The 20714-nt window shown below is 39.6% G+C and overlaps 1 protein-coding gene across 5 annotated transcripts in view; it reads right to left on the bottom strand.

Annotated features, from left to right (window-relative positions):
- Nucleotides 1-584: 584 nt before the first annotated feature.
- Nucleotides 585-20714, bottom strand: part of ZNF184 (zinc finger protein 184) — a 20579-nt gene continuing 449 nt past the window's right edge. For 2 of the 5 annotated variants that reach the window (XM_060189217.1, XM_060189215.1), the window contains exons 2-7: nucleotides 20691-20714; nucleotides 20350-20484; nucleotides 13502-13566; nucleotides 6055-6181; nucleotides 5237-5332; nucleotides 585-3007 (exon numbers count right to left, since the gene is read on the bottom strand). The exon at nucleotides 20691-20714 is cut by the window's right edge and continues 86 nt beyond it. In XM_060189217.1, the coding sequence (XP_060045200.1) occupies nucleotides 1050-3007; nucleotides 5237-5332; nucleotides 6055-6181; nucleotides 13502-13566; nucleotides 20350-20356 (2253 nt within the window). In that variant the 5' untranslated portion in view covers nucleotides 20357-20484; nucleotides 20691-20714 and the 3' untranslated portion in view covers nucleotides 585-1049. The remainder of the gene's footprint in view (nucleotides 3008-5236; nucleotides 5333-6054; nucleotides 6182-13501; nucleotides 13567-20349; nucleotides 20485-20690) is intronic. The other 3 variants (XM_060189218.1, XM_060189216.1, XM_060189219.1) reach the window with 2 other exon arrangements.

Below are 20714 nucleotides of genomic sequence, written 5' to 3'. Positions count from 1 at the left end.
CAACCTACAGAAGAGGATTCTAGTAAGTTGTGGTTAACACCTAGAATGTTAAAACATACTAGAAAGTAGTGTAACTTAACATATGTACTGTGTTAAGATATTTGCTGAGGTTGGAAAGCACAACAGTTCATCAATCAGATTTTCATGCCTGAGTCCAAGGTTCAATACCCAGAAATGGTATAGTGGATAAGGCATTGGATTCTCAAGCACTGAAGTCTAGGGTTTGATACCTGGCATTATATTTGCTAAAGTAATCTTTTGATTCTTTGTCTCATTCACTCACAAATTAATCAATCTTAAGGGGGGAGGGGACTAAGGGATAGCGCATATAGCAGAACACATGTTACAATGTACAAGGACCCTGGTTCAAAACCAGGTGGCTGAAGGGGAAAGCTTCACAAGTGGTGAAACAGTGCTACAGAAGTCCTTATCTCTCCTTCTCTATCCCTCTTAATTTCTGTCTCAATCTAAAATAAATATATAAAATAAAAATAAAGTACACATATTAAAAAAAAAAGTGCCTGGAACTACCATAAGTCAGAGCTTAACAATACTCTGATTAAAAAACAACCATACAAACATACTAATTTGAGGGTTTACTCTTTTTATTAGGCACCAGTTAATTACAATGCATTTAAAGCAAGAGAATAATAAATCCCCCAATATAATGAAGCTCAAAATGTTTTCTATTGGTGAAGCATGCATAAATATATACACTCTAAATGTAACACAGAAAAATGCCACTGTATAGCAATCCTAACTCAAGAATATATTGTGATTATATAAAACTCCAAGTAACCTTTAAATAACACTAAATCTGTCATTTCACAGAAGAAACTGAAGTGTTAGTGTTGAATTTTTTCAATCCCACAAAACTGCTTAATGATATCATTGGATTATTTCAACAGATCTATTTTTCATTCCATAGTATGAAAGTGGAAAGTAAAATATTTTAAGCGGTTTCACAATCCTACATGATTCATCAGCACTTAACAAAAGGGCAAGCTGGAGTAACTACATCTCTCATCCTTATAATGTTCTTAGAATAGTTAAATGCCAGTATGCAGTCTCTGATGTTTACTAAGAGCAGAACGGTATCTGAAGGATTTCCCACAGTTATTACATCCAAAAGGCTTTTCTCCCGAATGAATTCTTTGATGCTGAATAAGGTAATTGCTCTGGCTGAATGTCTTCCTACATTCACTACAATTAAAAGGCTTCTCTCCAGTATGAGTGTTCTGATGTTCAGTTAGATGAGTGCTTCGGCTAAAGGCTTTGTCACATTCATCACACTTATAAGGCTTCTCTCCAGTGTGAATCCGTTGGTGCTGAGTCAGATGGGAGCTCTGACTAAAAGTCTTTTCACATTTATTACACTGGAAGGGTTTTTCCTCTGTATGAGTTTTTTGATGTTGTGTGAGAGATGAGCAGTGCCTAAAGGCCTTCCCACATTCAGTACACTCATAAGGCTTTGCTCCTGTGTGAATTCTCTTGTGTTGGGTAAGGTGTATGTTCTGGTTGAAGGCTCTCCCACATTCATTACACTTGTAAGGTCTTTCTCCAGTGTGTATTTTTCTGTGCTGAATAAGTGATGAGCCATAACTGAAGGCTTTCCCACACTCATGACACTGATAGGGTTTCTCACCAGTATGGATTCTTTCATGCTTAGCAAGAGATGAACTCCTGATAAAAGCTTTTCCACATTCCTTACATTCATAGGCTTTCTCTTGGGTATGAGTTTTCTGATGTTGATTTAGGTTTGAAAGATAACTGAAAGCCTTTCCACATTCATTGCATTGAAAGGGTTTTTCTCTGGTATGAATTCTACGATGCTGGGTAAGGGATGAGCAGTAACTGAAAGCCTTTCCACATTCATTGCATTTGTAAGGTTTTTCGCCAGTATGAATTTTCAGATGTTGAGCAAGGGATGACCAGTAACTAAAGCATTTTCCACATTCAGCACAATCATATGGTTTTTCCCCACTATGTGTTTTCTGATGTTGAGTGAGGTTTGAGTGTTGACTGAAGGCTTTACCACATTCGTTACACTCATATGGTTTTTCACCAGTATGAATCATATGATGACGAATAAATGTTGAGGGCCCATTGAAGGCCTTCCCACATTCATTACACTTATAGGTTTTCTCTCCAGTATGAATTTTTTGATGTTGAGTAAGATGTGTGCTCCTGGTGAAGGTTTTATCACATTCATCACATTTAAACGGTTTTTCTCCTGTATGTATTTTCTGATGTTCCATAAAGTGTCCTCTCTGGCTAAAGGCTTTTCCACACACATTACAAGCATATGGTTTCTCACCAGTATGAATTCTGTGATGCTGAACAAGATGGGTTCTTTGACTAAAGGCTTTTCCACACTCATCACACTTATAGGGTTTTTCTCCAGTGTGAATTCTTTGATGCTGAATAAGAGATGGACTTTCAATGAAGCCTTTTCCACACTGATCACATTTATATGGTTTATCTCCAGTATGAATTCTTTGATGGTTTATAAGGTTTTCACTCCGGCTGAAGGCTTTTTCACATTCATTACATTTATAGGGCTTTTCTCCAGTGTGTGTTCTCTGATGACGAATAAGAGCTGAACAGTAACTAAAAGCTTTCCCACATTCATTGCACTTACAAGATTTCTCTTTTTTAGGTGGATTTAAACTCTTTTTGACAGTTATTTTATTAGAGATTTTTTCTGGAGATATCTCTTCTTGTGCTACAAGGTTTGGACTCACACTAATGCTTTTTTCAAAATCATCATTTATAGGGCCTTTCTCACAAGTCAGTATTGTCTTTTCAGTTATTTTTATTTCCCTTGGTTGTGCCTGTTGCTTTGTGTGATGCCTTTCTATGCCTTCAGATGCCCACGTTTCTATGAAGTTAGAACTCCAAAGATCATCCCATTTGTGTTTTTCTATAACTGCCTCTTGAGATGGCTCCTTTCCAGGAATTTCTAGTTCTGAGTCTGGAATGCTATTTTCTGGTCTTGTCTCCCAATCTGGAAGGAAAAGAAATGCTAGTATTCTCTCAATAGAGAGAGAAAACCAACCAAACAATCAATAAACAAGCAAACACTGTTTGAATTACTAATGAAATGGCATTAGGCTGTGGCACACCCAGTTGAGTACACAAGTTGCCATGCTTAAGGGCTTGGGATCAAGCTCCCAAACCCCCACTGCAGGCGGGATGCTTCATGAGTCAAGCAGTACTACAACTGTCTCTCGTTCTCCTGCTCTATTCCACTCTTCCTCTCAATTTCTCTCTGACTCTATCCAATAAATAATAAAATATTTAATAAAATAAATAAAAGAAATCATTTAAAAAAACTAAAGAAACGAAAAATAGAGCAATTGGGGCACTCTAGGATCCAAACAGCTCTACTGTTTAGAGAGAAAGTTGGAAGAAACAAGGGAAATGATAACGACTCCTCATTTCTCCCTTTTTTTTTTTAACCAGAGCACTGCTCAGCTCTGGGTTATGGTGGAGCAGGGGACTGAACCTGGGACTTAACAGCTTCAGGCATGAGAGTCTCTTTGCATAACCATTATGCTATCTACCCCTGCCCATAGTGATTCATTTCTCAATAAAAGATACTTTAAGGAGAAGGAATTATAAATAAATACTCATTAAAATTGAGAAAACAAGCCCATTCTTGTTCTCCTACCATCTATCATCCTCATTGGCCTTTACTTAATATGATGTTTAGTGATGAAGAATGTTCTCATATATATTATGCTAAGTAGCTAGGAGCCAGTTATGGATGGATGAGGAAGAACAAACAGATGGGTAACAATGAACTGTACCAGAGATATTTGGAAGGTCTTTCTAGAAAGGGTGGTTAACAAAGTCCACTAATGATAGGAAGGGAACATACTTCCCTGACCTGGTTCTGAAGATTGGTAAAAATTGCTGAAGCCAGTGGCTAGGGAAACACCTCAACTGATGGAGCATCAGACTAGCATGTCTGAGGTTCCTAGCATAATTCTCAGCACTGCACTTGTCGAGTAGGGTTCCTCTATCTTCTAGCTCTCTCTCCTCCTATCCCCCCTTTCAAAAAATATTTATTTATTTATTCCCTTTTGTTGCCCTTTGGTGATATCGTCGTTGGATAGGACAGAGAGAAATGGAGAGAGGAGGGAAAGACAGACACCTGGAGACCTGCTTCACTGCCTGTGAAGTGACTCCCCTGAAGGTGGGGAGCCGGGGGCTTGAACCAGGATCCTTACACTTACTGGTCCTTGCGCTTTGTGCCACCTGCGTTTATCCCTCTGTGCTACTGCCCAACTCCTACCCCATCCCTTTTCTTAGTGTTATGTGAAATTCTCACTTGTAATAATTAAACCTTATATAAAAAAGTCACTGAAGCCAGCTAGAAAGCACTGAATTACTTTAATTTCTGCACTATGTATGCTCCTGACCCTGGACTGAGGATAACATGTCTTTTAAAACATATAAGAGAGGGGAGGAAAGGCAGAAAAGGAGAGAGGCGGTCTGGCAGGTGATGCAGTGGATAAAGCATGACTTTCAAGCATGACGTCTTGAATTCAATCCCCAACAGTACATGTACGATAGTGATGTCTGGTTCTTCCTCTCTCTCACCTATCTTTTGCATTAATAAATAATAAAATCTTAAAAGAAAAAAGAAAGGAAGGAAGGAAGAAAAGAAGAAAGAAAGAAAGAAAAGGAGAGAGAAGGAGAAACACTTGCAGATCTGCTTCACTGCTTGTGAAGCTTCTCCCCTGCAGGTTTGGAGCAAGGGTCTAATTCAGGTCCTTGTGCATGGTGATATATGCACTTAACTGGGGTTAAGTATATCACCACCCAGCCTATATATTTTTTATTAATCAATATTTATGTATTTATTTATTTTTAATGACAAAGAGACATAGAGAGAAAGATAACACAAAGAGAGCAACCAGAGCACTGCTCACTTCAGGCTACTGGGAATTGAACCTGGAACTTTGGAGTCTCAGATATGAAAGTTTTGCATAACCATTCTGCTGTTTCCCCAGCTCCCGAGTCTACTGTCTTCTAAGTTCTCCAGAGCCTGAAAATAAACTCATTTTCTTTGCACCAACACTTGTCTCTTAAATTAAGTGGCTTTTCAAATGATAAGCATTGACTGTGCAATTGGGCACAAAGCACAACTATATTTCAAATATAAAATCCTCTTTTTGGGGTGGTGCTTAGAATTAATAACATTCAGCTATTGGTTACGTATACTTACCCCCAACAGTTAGTACTGGAATTTCTGACTCTGCAGTCCATGGTTCAGTTCCTTGCTCTAACTGAGAAATCACATCAGGTTTGGAAACTTGGAGTCCTGCCCAGGGAAGAGGGGAAAGGTAAGAGAAAAAGTCAGAGTAAAGTGTCATATAGGAATTCAATCTCATCACTTTGGCTTTAAAGAAAGGAAAATGTTGAACAGAGCTTATGGTAATGAATGCTTATCAAGCTTCAATATTAAAAATCCCACACATATAATGAAATCTGAGATCAGGAAAATATTAGTTTGTACTACTTGCTCAGAGAAAAGTTTTCAGACCTTTTAAGTATTAAGAATATTTGGTCTGGGGCTAGGTAGTAGCACCCCTGGTTGAGTGCAGATGTTACAATTTGCAAGTTGTGGTGAAGCAGTGCTGTAGGTGTCTCTCTGTCTCTCTCTCTACCCTCTTGATTTTTTTCTCTCTCTTCTTTTTACCAGAGCACTAGTGCTCTGGCTTATAGTGCTGTGGGGGATTGAACCTGGGACTATGGAGCCTTAGGCATGAGATTCTCTTTATGAGGGATAAGGGTCTCTTTGCATAACTATTATGCTATCTAACCCTGGCCCCCTTTAAAAGTTTTTAAGTTATCTTTATGTGCACCCCACCACGTGCACCACCACCTGGCCCCAATTTCTGGCTGTCTTTATCTGTTAAATAAAGATAATTTTAAAAGGAAAAAATATATATGGGGTGGGGGAGAATATTTGGTCCTTAATTTAAAGACCAAATTCACTTTCTTCCACAACACTAAGTATTGATTCAGAGAAATCATTCTTACCTATAGAGACCAAGTGAGTATAATTTTCCAGTGTTACATCCCTGAACAAATCTCTCTGCATAGGATCCAATTGTCTCCATTCTTCCTGAGTAAAGTCCACTACCACATCCTTGAAGGTCACTGATTCCTAAAACACCAAACATGTTTCTATTTAGTCAATACAGCATTTACCAGAAAAAGGACTGAAGTTAGCAATGCAGACAGAAGAAAGGGAAACTATGAGCTATTTGAAAAAAAGTAAGAAGTGTCCAATATGATGCATTTAGTTTAGGGTTGGCATGTAACAAAAGTTCACTGTTAACCATTATTTTTATTATCATAGTCTCTATGTTCCAAATTACATAACATCATCAATACTTAGTAGCTATAGTGAGTATAAATAAATAAAATGCTTAATGTGGCACCCGAACAATGAACTCAAAGCTTTGAGCATGTGCATATCAGTAATACTAAGCAGCCTCCCAGAGCCAGCTGCAGGTCATTTTTTTCTATTTAGAGAAGAGAAAAAGAGTAGGAGAAGGAGAGTCGGCACCTCAGTACCCCTGTGGAATTCCTCCAGTGCTATTCATGGTTCTTCCATGCAGTACTAGAGTTCAAACCAGCAGACTCCCCAAACCAAAGAGATAATGCTAAGAGTCTGGGAAAATCAGGGTAACCAGAATTTGTAGGATAAACTGTAAAGGGGGAAAAAACCTACAAATACACACAAAAGGAAAGACACAAGAAATACAGAGGTTCCCACTTGATTACCTAGAAAAGTCCCAATTAGCCCAGTCAGTGTAAAGAAACTAACAAAGCATAGAAAAATCACTCAAATAGAAGCAAGCAAACTGTTCTAAGACTTGTAAGAAGTCTGTAGTGGTTATCTTTAGATAGTGGGAGAGTGGGGATACAGAATTTTGATGGTGGATATGGTGTAGAGCTACAAACTATAATCCTACAATATTTTTTTTTAAGGTTTTTAAAATATTTGTTTATTTAATTCCTTTTTTTTGTTGCCCCTCCCTTTTAAAAATTTATTTATTCCCTTTTGTTGCCCTTGTTGTCTTATTTTCGTAGTTCTTATTGTTGTTGTTACTGATGTCGTCATTGTTGGATAGGACAGAGAGAAATAGAGGGAGGAGGGGAAGATAGAGAGGGGGAGAGAAAGACAGACACCTGCAGACCTGCTTCACGGCCTGTGAAGTGACTCTCCTGCAGGTGAGGAGCCGGGGGCTCCAACTGAGATCCTAACGCTGGTCCTTGCGCTTTGCGCCCCGCGTGATTAACCTGCTGCGCCACCGCCCGACTCCCACCCTTGTTTTTATTGTTGTCCTCGTCGTATAGGACAGAGAGAAATGGAGAGAGGGGAAGACAGAGAGGGGTAGAGAAAGATACCTGCAGACCTGTTTCACAAGCGACTCCCCTGCAGGCGGGGAGCCGGGGGCTCAAACCAGGATTTTTACGCTGGTCCTTGCACTTTGCGCCACCTGCGCTTAACCCGCTACGCTACCACCTGACTCCTCCTAATCCTACAATCTTTTAGCCTACTATTAATTACAAGAAAATGAAGGAAAGAAAATAAATCACTCAAAAAAAGTCAAGGCCTGGGGAGATGGCGTCTATGCAAAAAGCTTTTCATGCCTGAGGCATTAAAGGTCTCAAATTCAATCCCTAGCACCACCATTAAACAGAAAGGGAGAGTATTCTGGTAAAAAAAAAAAACAACAAGTAAACAAATAACTAAATAAATAGTCAAGGAAAGGTCCTAGTGCTGAGAAAGGACTGGAAATAAGGTGGCTTCCATGATTCAAACTGGGAAACTCCACAATTCATCAGGCAGTAAGCAGAAAACTAAGATGTGTGCACTTTTCTTCTGAAGCAGTGCTGCAGGTATCTCTTTCTTCCTCTCTGTCTCTCTTTCTCCTCTCTGTTTTATCAAATAGATAAACTTTAAAAAAGGGGGGGATTGAAAAAGGTAAAGACTTTTTTCAGGCACAGAAACTAAAAATAACTTATCACCAGAAAACTGCACTACAAGGAGATTTAAGTAAATCCTTCACTCAGAAGAAAAATATCCCAGATAGAAAGAAGGGTCTACACCAGTTTCTCAGCTTTAGCACTACTGGTATTATAGATCAGACAGTTCTTTTGAATAATTGTAGGAGGTTTGCCTGTCCTGTGTATCATAGACTACAGCACTGGAATCAACTTACTGGGTGTCAATAATATTCATTATCAAATCATATATTACTCCCCCTTAACTCCCCCAAGAGAACTGCTAATCTGTCTTATGGTGGTACTGGTACTAGGGACTGAACCTAGGAATTTCTTTTTTTTTTTTTATTTTTTTTCTTTTTATTTTTTTTATTTAAGAAAGGATTAATTAACAAAACCATAGGGTAGGAGGGGTACAACTCCACACAATTCCCACCGCCCAATCTCCATATCCCACCCCCTCCCCCGATAGCTTTCCCATTCTCTATCCCTCTGGGAGCATGGACCCAGGGTCATTGAGGGTTGCAGAAGGTAGAAGGTCTGGCTTCTGTAATTGCTTCCTCGCTGAACATGGGCGTTGACTGGTCGTGAACCTAGGAATTTCTATGCTTCAGGTATGAAAATCTTTTTACATAACCACATCCCACCACCCCAATCTGAAAAGATTCCAAATGTACCCTGAGGTGTAAAGTCACCCCTAATTACAGATTTATGAACTGCATAAAGAATGAAGATATGTTTCCTTATTGCTGAAATTTCGTTAAAAGATAACTGTGTTTAACGAAAAATAAATTAACAGGCTTATAATGTATAGAAGTGAAATATGAGGTTCAGGATGGTAGTACAGTCGTAGTATGCCAAACAGTCATAGCTGTGCTGTTCTCTGGATAATAAAGTAAAATAAGATATATGGTAGTAATAACCTTAAAACCTGTGGGGGGGCTAGGAAGTTTTGTACCTAGTTAACTGTACACATTGTTATGTGCAAAGACCCAGGTTCAAGCCCCCATTCCCAACTGGCAGGTTGTCTTTTTTTATGCTTTTTTTCTTGCCTCCAGGGGTCTTGAACAGGGATCCTTACACCAGTTCTTGAGCTTTGTGTCATATGCTCTTAACCCACTGCGCCACCGCCCAGCCCTCCTGGGTAGGTGTCTTTCTATCTCCCTTTTCCTTTTCAATTTCTCTCTGTCCTATCAAAAGAAAACAACACTACACTGCTGGTGGGACTGTAAACTGGTCCAACCTCTGTGGAAAACAGCCTGGAGAACTCTCAGAAGGCTAGAAATGGACCTACCCCTATGATCCTGCAATTCCTCTCTTGGGGATATACCCTAAGGAACCCAATACACCCATCCAAAAAGATTTGTGTACACATAACTATGTTCATAGCAGCTCAATTTGTAATAGCCAAAACCTGGAAGCAACCCAGGTGTTCAATAACAGATGAGTGACTGAGCAAGTTGTGGTATATATACACAGTGGACTACAACTCAGCTATTAAAAATGGTGATTTCACCATTTTCTGCCCAGCTTGGATGAAGCTTGAAGAAATTATGTTAAGTGAAATAAATAAGAAATAGAAAGATGAATATGGGATGCTCTCATTCACAGGCAGAAGTTGAAAAACAAGATCAGAAGAGAAAACACAAATAGAACCTGAACTGGAGTTGATGTATTGCACCAAAGTAAAAGATTCTGGGGGGGGGGGGGGTCCAAAAAGGATGACAAGAGGACCTAGTGGGGATTGTATTGCTATGTGGAAAACTGAGAAATGTTACGCATGTACAAACTATTTTATTTACTACTGACTGTGAAACATCCCCCAATAAAGAAATTAAAAAAAAAAAGAACTTCAAGAAGAAATAGACAAATCCAGGAGGTCAGGCAGTAGTGCAGCGGATTAAGTGCACATGGCACAAAGACTGGCACAAGGATCCTGGTTCCAGTGCTCGGCTCCTCACCTGCAGGGGAGTCACTTCACAAGAGGTGAAGCAGGTCTGCAGGTGTCTATCTCTCTCCCTATCTCTGTTTTCCCCTCCTCTCTCCATTTCTCTCTGTCCTATTCAACAATGATGACATCAATAACAACAACAATAATAACTACAACAATAAAACAACAAGGGCAACAAAAGGGGGGTAAAAAAGCAAAAAAAAAAATTTTTAACTTTTCTTTAAAGATTTATTGGGCTGGGGAGACAGCAGAGTGGTTATGCTAAAATATTTTCATGCCTGAGGCTCCAAGTCTCAGGTTCAATCCCCAGAACCACCATGTAAGCCAGAGCTGAGCAGTGCTCCAGTAAAAAATAAATTAATAAATAAATAACAACAACAACAAGAGGGAGGCAGAGAGAAAACCAGAGCATCACTCTAACACATGGGATGAAAGCCAGGAGGGGGGGTGTTGAACTTGGGATCTCATGTTTGAGAGTCTATGGCTTTATCCATTGTACCATCTCTGTCTGGTACCCAGAATATAAAATACTTGAACAACTCTATCAATCAACTTGACCTGACAGTTGTGGTGTACAGAATGGTCTAGCTAAAACTGTCTATATCCTAATTCTTGAAATCTGTGAGCTTGCTACCTAATATGGCAAGAGTCTGCAGTTATGATCAAGCTAAATAACTGGAATGGAGAAATTAACGTGGATTCTCTGCATGAGCCCAATGTAATTACAGAGTCCTTCTAAGAGAGAGGTAAGGAGGTCAGAACCAGAGTGGGATATATAAAGAAAGAAGACAAGTCAGAGAACTGGAGATGGCAAATGGATAACTTTGAAGACTGAGGAAAGGGATATAGCCAGAGAATAGAGGCAGCATCTAGAAGCTGGAAAGGGAATTTTATCTATTTTATATTTATCTATTTGGCTTAAAACAGAACTGGAGGCATCACACTGTCAGATCTCAAATTGTACTATATGGCCATTGTAATCAAAACTGCCTGGTACTGGAACAAAAATACACACACTGACCATTTGAATAGAACCGAGAGTCCAGAAAAAGCCATATATACCTATGGATATCTAATCATCGACAAAGGTGCCCAGACTACTAAATGGGGAAAGCAGAGTCTTCAACAAATGGTGTTAGAAAAAATTTGGTTGAAACATGCAGAAGAATGAAACTGAACTACTACATTTCACCAGACATAAATAAAAGTAAATTTCAAATGAATCAAGGACTTGGATGTTAGACCAGAAACTCAAATATTTAGAGGAAAATATTGGCAGCATTCTTTTCCATCTCAATTTTATAGGCATCTTCAGTGACATGAATCTAATTGCAAGGAAGACTTAAATGAAATTAAACCAATGGGACTACATCAAGTGAAAAAGTTTCTGCACAGCATAAGAAACCACCATCCAAAAAGACCCCTTACAGAATGGGAGATCTATACATCCCATACATCAGACAAGAGGTTAATAACCAAAATATATAAAGAGCTCACCAAACTCAACAAAAACAAATGATCCCATCCAAAAATGGAGAGATGATCTGAACAGAATATTTACCAAAGAAGCTATCCAAAAAGGCCAACAGACATATGAAAAAATACTCCAAGTCATTGTCAGAGAAATGCAAATAAAGACTACAACGAGGTAACATTTCACCCCTGTGAGAATGCCATACATCAAAAAGGACAGCAACAACAAATGCTGGACAAAGAACCCTTCTTCACTGCTGGTGGAATTGTAAATTGGTCTACTCCCTGTGGAGAAAGGTCTAGAGAATTCTCAGACAGCTAGAAATGGACCTACCCTATGACCCTGCAATTCCTCTCCTAAGGATATATCTTAAAGAACCAAACACACCCATCCAAAAAAGATGTGTGCATACCTATGTTCATAGCAGCACAATTTGTAATAGCCAAAACATGGAAGAAACTTAGGTGTACAACAGATGAGTGGCTGAGTAAGTTATGATATATATACACAGTGGAATGCTACTTAACTATTAAAAATGGTGAATTCACCTTTTTACTTTATCTTGGATGAAGCTTGAAAGAATTATGTTAAGGGGCTAAGTGGTGGAACACCTGGATGAGCACTCGTGTTATAATACCCAAGGACCCAGGTTCAAGCCCCCTGTCCCCACCTGCAGGGGGAAAGTGATTATTTTTAAAAAGAGAGAGAGATAATTATGTTAAGTGAGATAGAAAGAAAGAGTAGGATGAATATAGGAATGATCCCACTCAGAAGTTGAAAAAATGAGAACAGAAAGGAAAACACAAAGCAGAACTTGGACTGGATTTGGTGTAATATACACTAACATAAAGGATTCTGGGGCAGGGGAGAGTGTTCTGATCCTGAAACATGGTGGTGGAGGTAGAGGGTTAAAGCATTATGTAAAAAACTGAGAAAAAGTTGGTGTATTGCACCAAAGTAGAAGACTGGGGGCTGGGGGGCAGAGAGTTCAGGTCCTGGAACAGGATGGCAGAGGACCTAGTGGGGGTTGTATTGTTGCATGGGAAAATGAGAAATGTTATGCATGTACAAACTATTGTATTTACTGTTGACTGTAAAACATTAATCCCTCAATAAATTTAAAAAATGAAAGAAAACTGAGAAATGTTACACATGTACCAACTACTATATTTTACTGTGGACTGTAAACCATTGACCCCCCCATAAATATAAATAAATAAATAAATAAATAAATAAATAAATACACAAGGGGCCAAGTGTTGGTGTATCTGGTAGAGTGCATGTTACAATGCAGAGGGTCCCAATTAAAGACGCTGGTCCCCACCTGCAGGGGAAAGCTTCACAAGTGGTAAAGCAGTGCTGTAAGTGTCTTTCTCTCTGTCTCCCTATCTTCCCTTTCTCTCTCAACTTCTGTCTCTATCAAAAATAAAATACTTAAAAATTTTTTAAATCTTTTTTATTATCTTTATTTACTGGATAGAGATAGCCAGAAATTGAGAGGGAGAGAAAAAGAGACACCAAAAACACTACTTCACCACTTCCAAAGCAATCCCCCCTGCAGGTGGGGACTGGGGGCTTGAACCCGGGTCCTTGTGCACTGTAATATGTGTGCTCTACCAGGTGCACCACCACCTGGCCCTGAAAAATTTTAATGGTAAATTTAAAAATACTACCTAAAAATATCAAAATAACACACAGGGGAGTCAGGTGGTAGCGCAGGGGGTTAAGCGCAAGTGGCGCAAAGCACAAGGACCAGTGTAAGGATCCCAGTTCAAGCCCCTGGCTCCCCACCTACAGGGGAGTCATTTCACAAGCGATGAAGCAGGTCTTCAGGTGTCTATCTTTTCCTCCCCTTCTTTGTCTTCCCCTCCTCTTTCCATTTCTCTCTGTCCTATCCAACAACGATGGCATCAATAACAACAATAACTACAACAATAAAACAACAAGGGCAACAAAAGGGAATAAATAAATAAATATTAAAAAAAAAAAAAAGCATACAATCCCAATCTAAGAACTGAAAGGCCTTTCAAGAAACCTCAACTAACCTGAAAACTGGCTGATGGAAACTGAGGATGTTCTTCTTGGAGAGCAGGCTCAGGAGAAGGAATATCTAGGGAAGGAAGAAAAAGTCACAATGGTTCCTGTCCAACATGGCTATTTTAAGCTACTCCAAATTCCACTTTCTATATGAAAATAAGAGGAGCTATGTCATTTCCTTTACTTCTCAGCAAAACAAAAAGGAAAGAACTGCTGACTGGAATCTCAGGACTGTAATCCGTAATCTCAGGCAGTACAGTGTTACTTTAAGATTCAGATTTGTTTGTTCAGCAATTTGTTTGGCTTTGTATGTTAACTCTCTTTTCAGCCACCAGGTTCCAGATGCTAGCATGATGCCAACCAGACTTCCCTGGACAGACAACCCCACCAATGTGTCCTGGAGCTCCGCTTCCCCAGAGCCCCACCCTACTAGGGAAAGAGAGAGGCAGACTGGGAATATGGATAGACCAGTCAACGCCCATGTTCAGTGGGGAAGCAATTACAGAAGCCAGACCTTCTACCTTCTGCAACCCACAATGACCCTGGATCCAAACTCCCAGAGAGATAGAGAATGGGAAGGCTATCAGGGGAGGGGATGGAATACAGAGTTCTGGAGGTGGGAATTGTGTCGAGTTGTACCCCTCTTATCCTATGGTTTTGTTAATGTCTCTTTTTTTAAATAAATAAAAAAATATTTTAAAAAATACAGATTTGTCTACTTAACTATTAAGGATGATGAATTCACCTTCTCTTAAATGGAATTTTAAAGAATTATGTTAAGTGAGATACACCAGAAAGAGAAGGATGAATATGGGGTAATTTCACTAACAGACAGAAGTTGAGAAATAAAAACAGAAGGGGAAACACAAAATAGAACTTGGACTGAGTTTAGTGTATTACACCAAATTAAAGGACTGTTGGGTGTGGGGGGAGCGGGGAGGCTTTCAGATCATAGTACATGATGATAGAGGAAGACCTAGGCTGGGGGAGAATGTTTTGCAGAAAACTGAAAGATTTTACACATGTTCCAACAACTGTATTTATAATAAACCATTAATCACCCAATTAAAATCAGGGAAAAAAATTCAGATTTGTCCACAAATACATAAGTCATGTGGATCTATAACTCAATCTATGCTCCATATTAAGTAAAACAAAGTATTTCTGCTGCTTTCTCTATTGCATACAAAATGTGAATTAAGGGGACAGTGGTGCAGATGATTCAGCAAACATGTAACAATGTGCAAGGACCCAGGTTTAAGCCCTCCCCACCTGCAGGGGCTAAAGCTTTATGAGCAGTGAAACAGTGCCACAGTTACCTCTGCCCCTCTCTCCTTCCCTATATCCCTCTTCCATCTCGATTTCTGTCTCTATCCAATAAATAAACATTTAAAATAAATAAATAAAATGTGAACTAATAACCAGATTACTTTATAAAAATCTTCATAGACTTTTTGAAACTTTGCTATTGGGCCAGCAACACAGCTCACTTGGATAGTGTGCTGCTTTGCCATGCATGCGACTGAACTGCATCTGGTCCCCACTACACCGGAGGAAACTTTGGTGGTATTTTGTAGTTGTTGTTATTGTTCATTTTGTTTTTTTCTCTTCTTGTGCCCTGCAATTCTGGCTCTTTCTGAGAAGAAAAAAAACAGACAAGACACATAGATAGATAGTAATAAGCCTGAAGTGGCGAAGCCACAGGAGGAAAAGAAAAAGAAGGAAATTGGAGAGTCGGGCAGTAGCGCAACAAGTTAAGTGCATGTGGCACAAAGCGCAAGGTTGGATCCCGGTTGGAGTCCCTGCAGGGAAGTCACTTTACAAGTGGTGAAGCAAGTCTGCAGGTGTCAGTCTATCTTTCTCTCCCCTTCTCTATCTTCCCCTCCTTTCTCGATTTTTCTTTGTCCTATCCAACAACAACAACATCAATAAAAACAATAATAACTACAACAATAAAAAAACAAGGGCAACAAAAGGGAATAAATAAATGTAGAAAAAAATTTAAAAAAAGAAAAAGAAGGAAATTATGCATGGACAAACTATTCTATTTACTGGTAACTGTAAAACATTAATCCCCCAATAAAGGAAAAATATACATATATGATAAAATAATTTTTTTTCAAAGAACTTGCACAGGAAGGTAAGAAATTGTGCCCTGTGTCAATGACTGTGTTGTAAACTATTCCCCCCAAAAAAATGATTAGAAAAATAAAAAATAAGATAATGTAATAAAGATATGCTTTATCATATTTAAAAAAAAAAGGGGGAAAGAAAAAGTTAATGAGGGCAGGTGGTCACGCATTTGGTTGAACACACGCATTACAGTGCACATGGAGCCAGGTTCAAGACCCTGGTCTCCACCTGCAGGGGGGAAGCTTCATGGGTGGTAAAACGGGGCTGCAGGTGTCTCTCTGTCTCTATCCAATAATAAATAAATAAAAGTACTTGAAAAACAAGAAAAAAGGGGAGTCGGGCGGTGGCACAGGAGGTTAAGTGCAGGTGGCATAAAGCACAAGGACCTGCGTAAAGATCCTGGTTGGAGACCATGGCTCCCCACCTGCAGGGGAGTCACTACACAAGCGGTGAAGCAGGTCTGCAGGTGTCTATCTTTCTCTCCCCCTCTCAGTCTTCCCTTCCTCTCTCCATTTCTCTCTGTCCAATCCAACAACAACGGCATCAATAACAACAATAACTACAACAATAAAACAACAAGGGCAACAAAAGGGAATAAATAAATATTTAAAAAAATAGTCTACTGATAATAATAGGTGCATAGTGACCCCAAAACTCACCAATCTCCGTTATCTTCTGAATCAATGGTTCTAAAACTAGGGCTTTTACATGAACTTAAATCCAAATGTTTGTTTTTAATGTACTGATACTTGTATACACTGAAACATTTTTTAAATGGAGATGGCATAAAAATGCACAATGTTTAAAAAATGATCTACATTAGGGAAAGACAGAATCAGGCTGGGGGTATGGATCAATTTGACAACACCTTTGTCCATCAGAGAAACAATTACAGAAGCCCAGAAAAGAATTTTGGTCCATACTCCCAGAGGGGGAGAAATGTTAGGGGAAGATGGCTAGAGGGCTCCGAAACCCAATTCCACCAGGACCCAGAGAGAAAAGAGGAAGAAAGATATTTGAAAGTAGTAATAAGTGTAGTTATGATTCAAAATAGAAGAGAAGGCAGGACCATAGGGAAAAAATGGGGAAATATACAGACAGTTATAGAAGGAGTAGTCATATCTATGACTGTGGGAGATTAAGCACAGTCCCTATTGGAGAGAATGGGGACATAGAATTCTCGTGGTGGGAACAGTGCGAAACTGAACCCGTTATTTCGTATTTCTGTAAATCACTAATAAAAATAAAGATTGGTAGTCAGGCAGTAGCACAGAGGGTTAAGTGCACATGGTGTGAAGTGCAAGGACCTGCGTAAGGATCCCAGTTCAAGCGCCTGGCTCCCTACCTGCTGGGGAGCTGCTTCACAGGGAGTGAAGCAAGTCTGCAGGTATTATCTGTCTCTCCCCTTCTCTGTCTTGCCCTCCTCTTTCCATTCCTCTCCGTCCTATCTAACAATGACGACATCAATAACAACAATAAGAACTACAACAACAATGGAAAAAAAAACAGGGCAACAAAAAGTAAAATAAATAAAATTAAAATTAAAAAAGAAATAAAAGGAATACATATTAAATGTGCTAATGATAAAAAGTTGGAAATAACATTTAAAACCAAGTAACTTAAATGAAATGTTTAATTATTTTAACAAGCTAGAACACTTGGCCAAAAAACTGAACAATCATAAATGTGAAATTCCACTACTAAGGCCAAAAAAAAAGTTTTTTATTATGTAAGAAGGGTCTAAACCTATTTCACTGAAGTTTATGTAAGAAAAGTATAGTTTGGGGGCTGGGTGGTAGCGCAGCAGGTTAGGCACACATGACGCAAAGTGCAAGGACTCCCGGTTCAAGCCCCCAGCTCCCCGCCTGCAGGGGGTCACTTTCCAAGGGGTGAAGCAGGTCTGCTGCAGGTGTCTATCTTTCTCTCCCACTTTCTATCTTCCCCTCCTCTCTAGATTTCTCTCTGTCCTATCCAACAACAACAACAATAACAATGGCAATAATAAGGGCTACAAAATGGGAATAATAGCCTCCAGAAGCAGTGGGTGCCTAGTGCTGGCAAGGAGCCCCAGCAATAAGACTGGAAGCAAAAAAAAAAAAAAAAGACAAGAAAAAGAAAAGTATAGTTTATAATATAATAGAAAAAAATTTAAAAAAAAATTAAAGATTTTATTTATTTGTGAGAAATGATAGGAGAGAAAGAACCAGACATCACTGGTACATGTGCTGCCAGGGGTTGAACTTAGGACCTCATGCTTGAGAGCCTAAAGCCTTATCCACTGCGCCACCTCCTGACCACAGAAAAAAAACATTTTTTTTAACAGCACTCTGCTCAGCTCGGGCTTATGGTGGGTGGTACAGAGGATTGAACCTGGGACTTTAGAGCCTCAGGCAATGGGAATCTCTTTTGCATATACATTATGCTATCTCCTCTATCCAGCGTTAACTTTTTAAAAAGTTAAATCTAATCTAATGCTAGAACATGCTAGAAGCACGATCTAAATAAAAAATAGTACGGGCAAGGGTTGATAGCATAATGGTTATGCAAAGAGACTCTTATGCCTGAGGCTTAAAAGTCCCAGGTTCAATCCTCTGCACCATAAGCCAGAAAAAAAAAAAAAAGTAGTATATTGTACTTTCAGGCATTTCTCAAAGCACAGCTGAAAAACTATATTTTTTCAGGCAGTCTAAGTATTGTTTTGTTTTTGGGAGATGGGGGTTCAGGTTGAACACCAGGTTGCTCCAGGCTATTTCAACTAGAAATAGCAAGGTGATGGGTAGCAATGTAATTGGTTAAGCACATGTGTTACCATGTGCAAGGACTCAGGTTCAAACCCTGCTCCTTGCCTGTAGGGGAGGTGGGGTAGATGGGGGGCACACTTCACAAGCAGTTTAGACAGTACTGTAGGTACTTTCCCTCCCCCTTTTAATAGTGATATACAAAATTATAGAATAACAGGGTTATTAATTCCACACCTTTCCCACCACCAGAGTTCTGTGTCCCCATTCCTTCCATTGGAAACTGCAGTACATGTACCAAGATCACAGATATGGGTTGACTATTTCTATAACTATCTATATTTATACATATGTGCCCATTTTTTCTACGATCCTAGAGTTTAGAATCCTCTGGTCATCTTCTAACATTTATCCTTTTAGGAGTATGGACCAAAAATTAAAAAAAAAATTTATTTACTGGGAGTTGGGCAGTAGCACAGTGGTTAAGTGCAGGTGGCGCAAAGCACAAGGACCGGCATAAGGATCCCGGTTCAACCCCCCGGCTCCCCACCTGCAGGGAAACTGCTTCACAGGTGGTGAAGCAGGTTTGCAGGTGTCTATCTTTCCCATTCTCTGTATCCCCCTCCTCTCTCCATTTCTCTCTGTCCTATCCAACAACGAAGACATCAATAACAACAACAATAATAAGTACAACAATAAAACAACAAGGGCAACAAAAAGAGAAAATGAATAAATATTTTTTAAAAATTTTTATTTACTTATTAATGAGAAAGATAGGAGAGAGAAAAATAACTAGTTATCACTCTAGTACATGTGCTGCTGGGTATTGAACAAGGGACCTCATGCTTGAGAGTCCAATGCTTTATCTACTGCACTATCACCCAGACAAGTGGACCAAAATTCTTTATGGGGTACAGAAGATGGAAGGTCTGGCTTCTGTAATTGCTTCTCCATTGGACATGGGTGTTGGCAGGTTGATCCATACCTCCAGCCTGTTTCTATCTTTCCCTAGTGGAAGTCTCCCACTTTCTATCTCTCCCTCCACTCTCAATTTCTCCCTGTCCTAGCAACTAGGGGGGGGGGGGCAGAGAAAGAAAGAGACAAGTGGCTGCTGGGTGTGGTGGATTCATTGTGCAGGCACCAAGGCCTAGTGATAACCTTGGGGGTGGTGGGGGAAATAAAGAGATTGAGAGACATCATAGCACTGACACTTCCCTCTTGCCTTAGTGTCACTGCCAGAGGCTCTATGCTGGGCTTTAGGCATGACAAGGCAGATGCACTGCCAGGTGAATTATCTCTCTGACCCCTTTGGGCAGTGCATTTTAAGATGCATACTGGCATGCAGCAGAATATTTGGAGGAATCAATCCATCAAAGGAAGTGTGGCTACTTGGCTTAGAAAGTAGAATTTGTGAGTAGTAGTTATTACACCTGAAAACACCTGTCTTAACAGCAGAAATGTGAAAGAGAAGTCTTTTACTTCTGGAGGAGTAGGAACTAATCAATCCAGAATTTGAAGGGGTAGGCACTGCTGTCTAATACAACTAACTTAACTAGGAAAGACTGCACAGGATATGGTCTACACCCAAAATGTAGAATTTAAAACATGAATTTGGACCATGTTTAGACATAGGTTTAACAGACTACCATTTGCCAGGGATATTTTGAAAAATGATTCTTGCCCTAAAAGCTTGATTACCAAGATGACTTCTGACTGCAAGATTATCATTCTACAATTTAAAAAAAATCAAAGTCATGTGAGGATCATATTTTGAAACTTTGTTCCTTTTCATCACCAACCCCCCAATCCAAGGAAAATTAACGTCTTCTAAATTTCTTCCTATATATATATATATTTTTTTTTTTCTTTACTGTGAAGTACAAGGTTTACTCCTATTCTAAAATTCTGTCAATTATTTGCCCTCCCAGTCATAACTGCTTTTTGGTCTCCACCATCCCTCTCTCCCCACCAGTGGTCCCCACTACCTTCCATCTCAGGAGCTCATCCCGTTCCCCTGGAACCTGAACACCAGGGATTCCCAAGCGGCCTTCTTCCAGATGGGTGTTCAGGTGTCTAGGAAAGAATCTTACTTCTTATTACACACGCTGAGGTTGGCCGCCCTAGAAAACACAAAATGGGGTCAGCAGCATCATTTTAGTGTCCAAGAGATCCAGAAGTATTCGGAGAGATCACTGAATAGGTAAAGGGCACTTTTGGTGAACAAAAACAAGGTGGCGATCGGGTAGCAAGGCTCAGTCCTGGAGTGGGGTGGGGACTCTCTAATGCCTAATCTAGAATCTGGCCAGAGGCGTCTACAAACACCGACCTGTAACCTCTGCACAATTGCGAA

Source organism: Erinaceus europaeus, chromosome 4 (assembly GCF_950295315.1).
Source record: "Erinaceus europaeus chromosome 4, mEriEur2.1, whole genome shotgun sequence".
Classification (NCBI taxonomy): Eukaryota; Metazoa; Chordata; class Mammalia; order Eulipotyphla; family Erinaceidae; genus Erinaceus; species Erinaceus europaeus.
The sequence above is the reverse complement of the archived record's forward strand: the minus strand, read 5'-3'. Positions and strand labels throughout refer to the sequence as shown.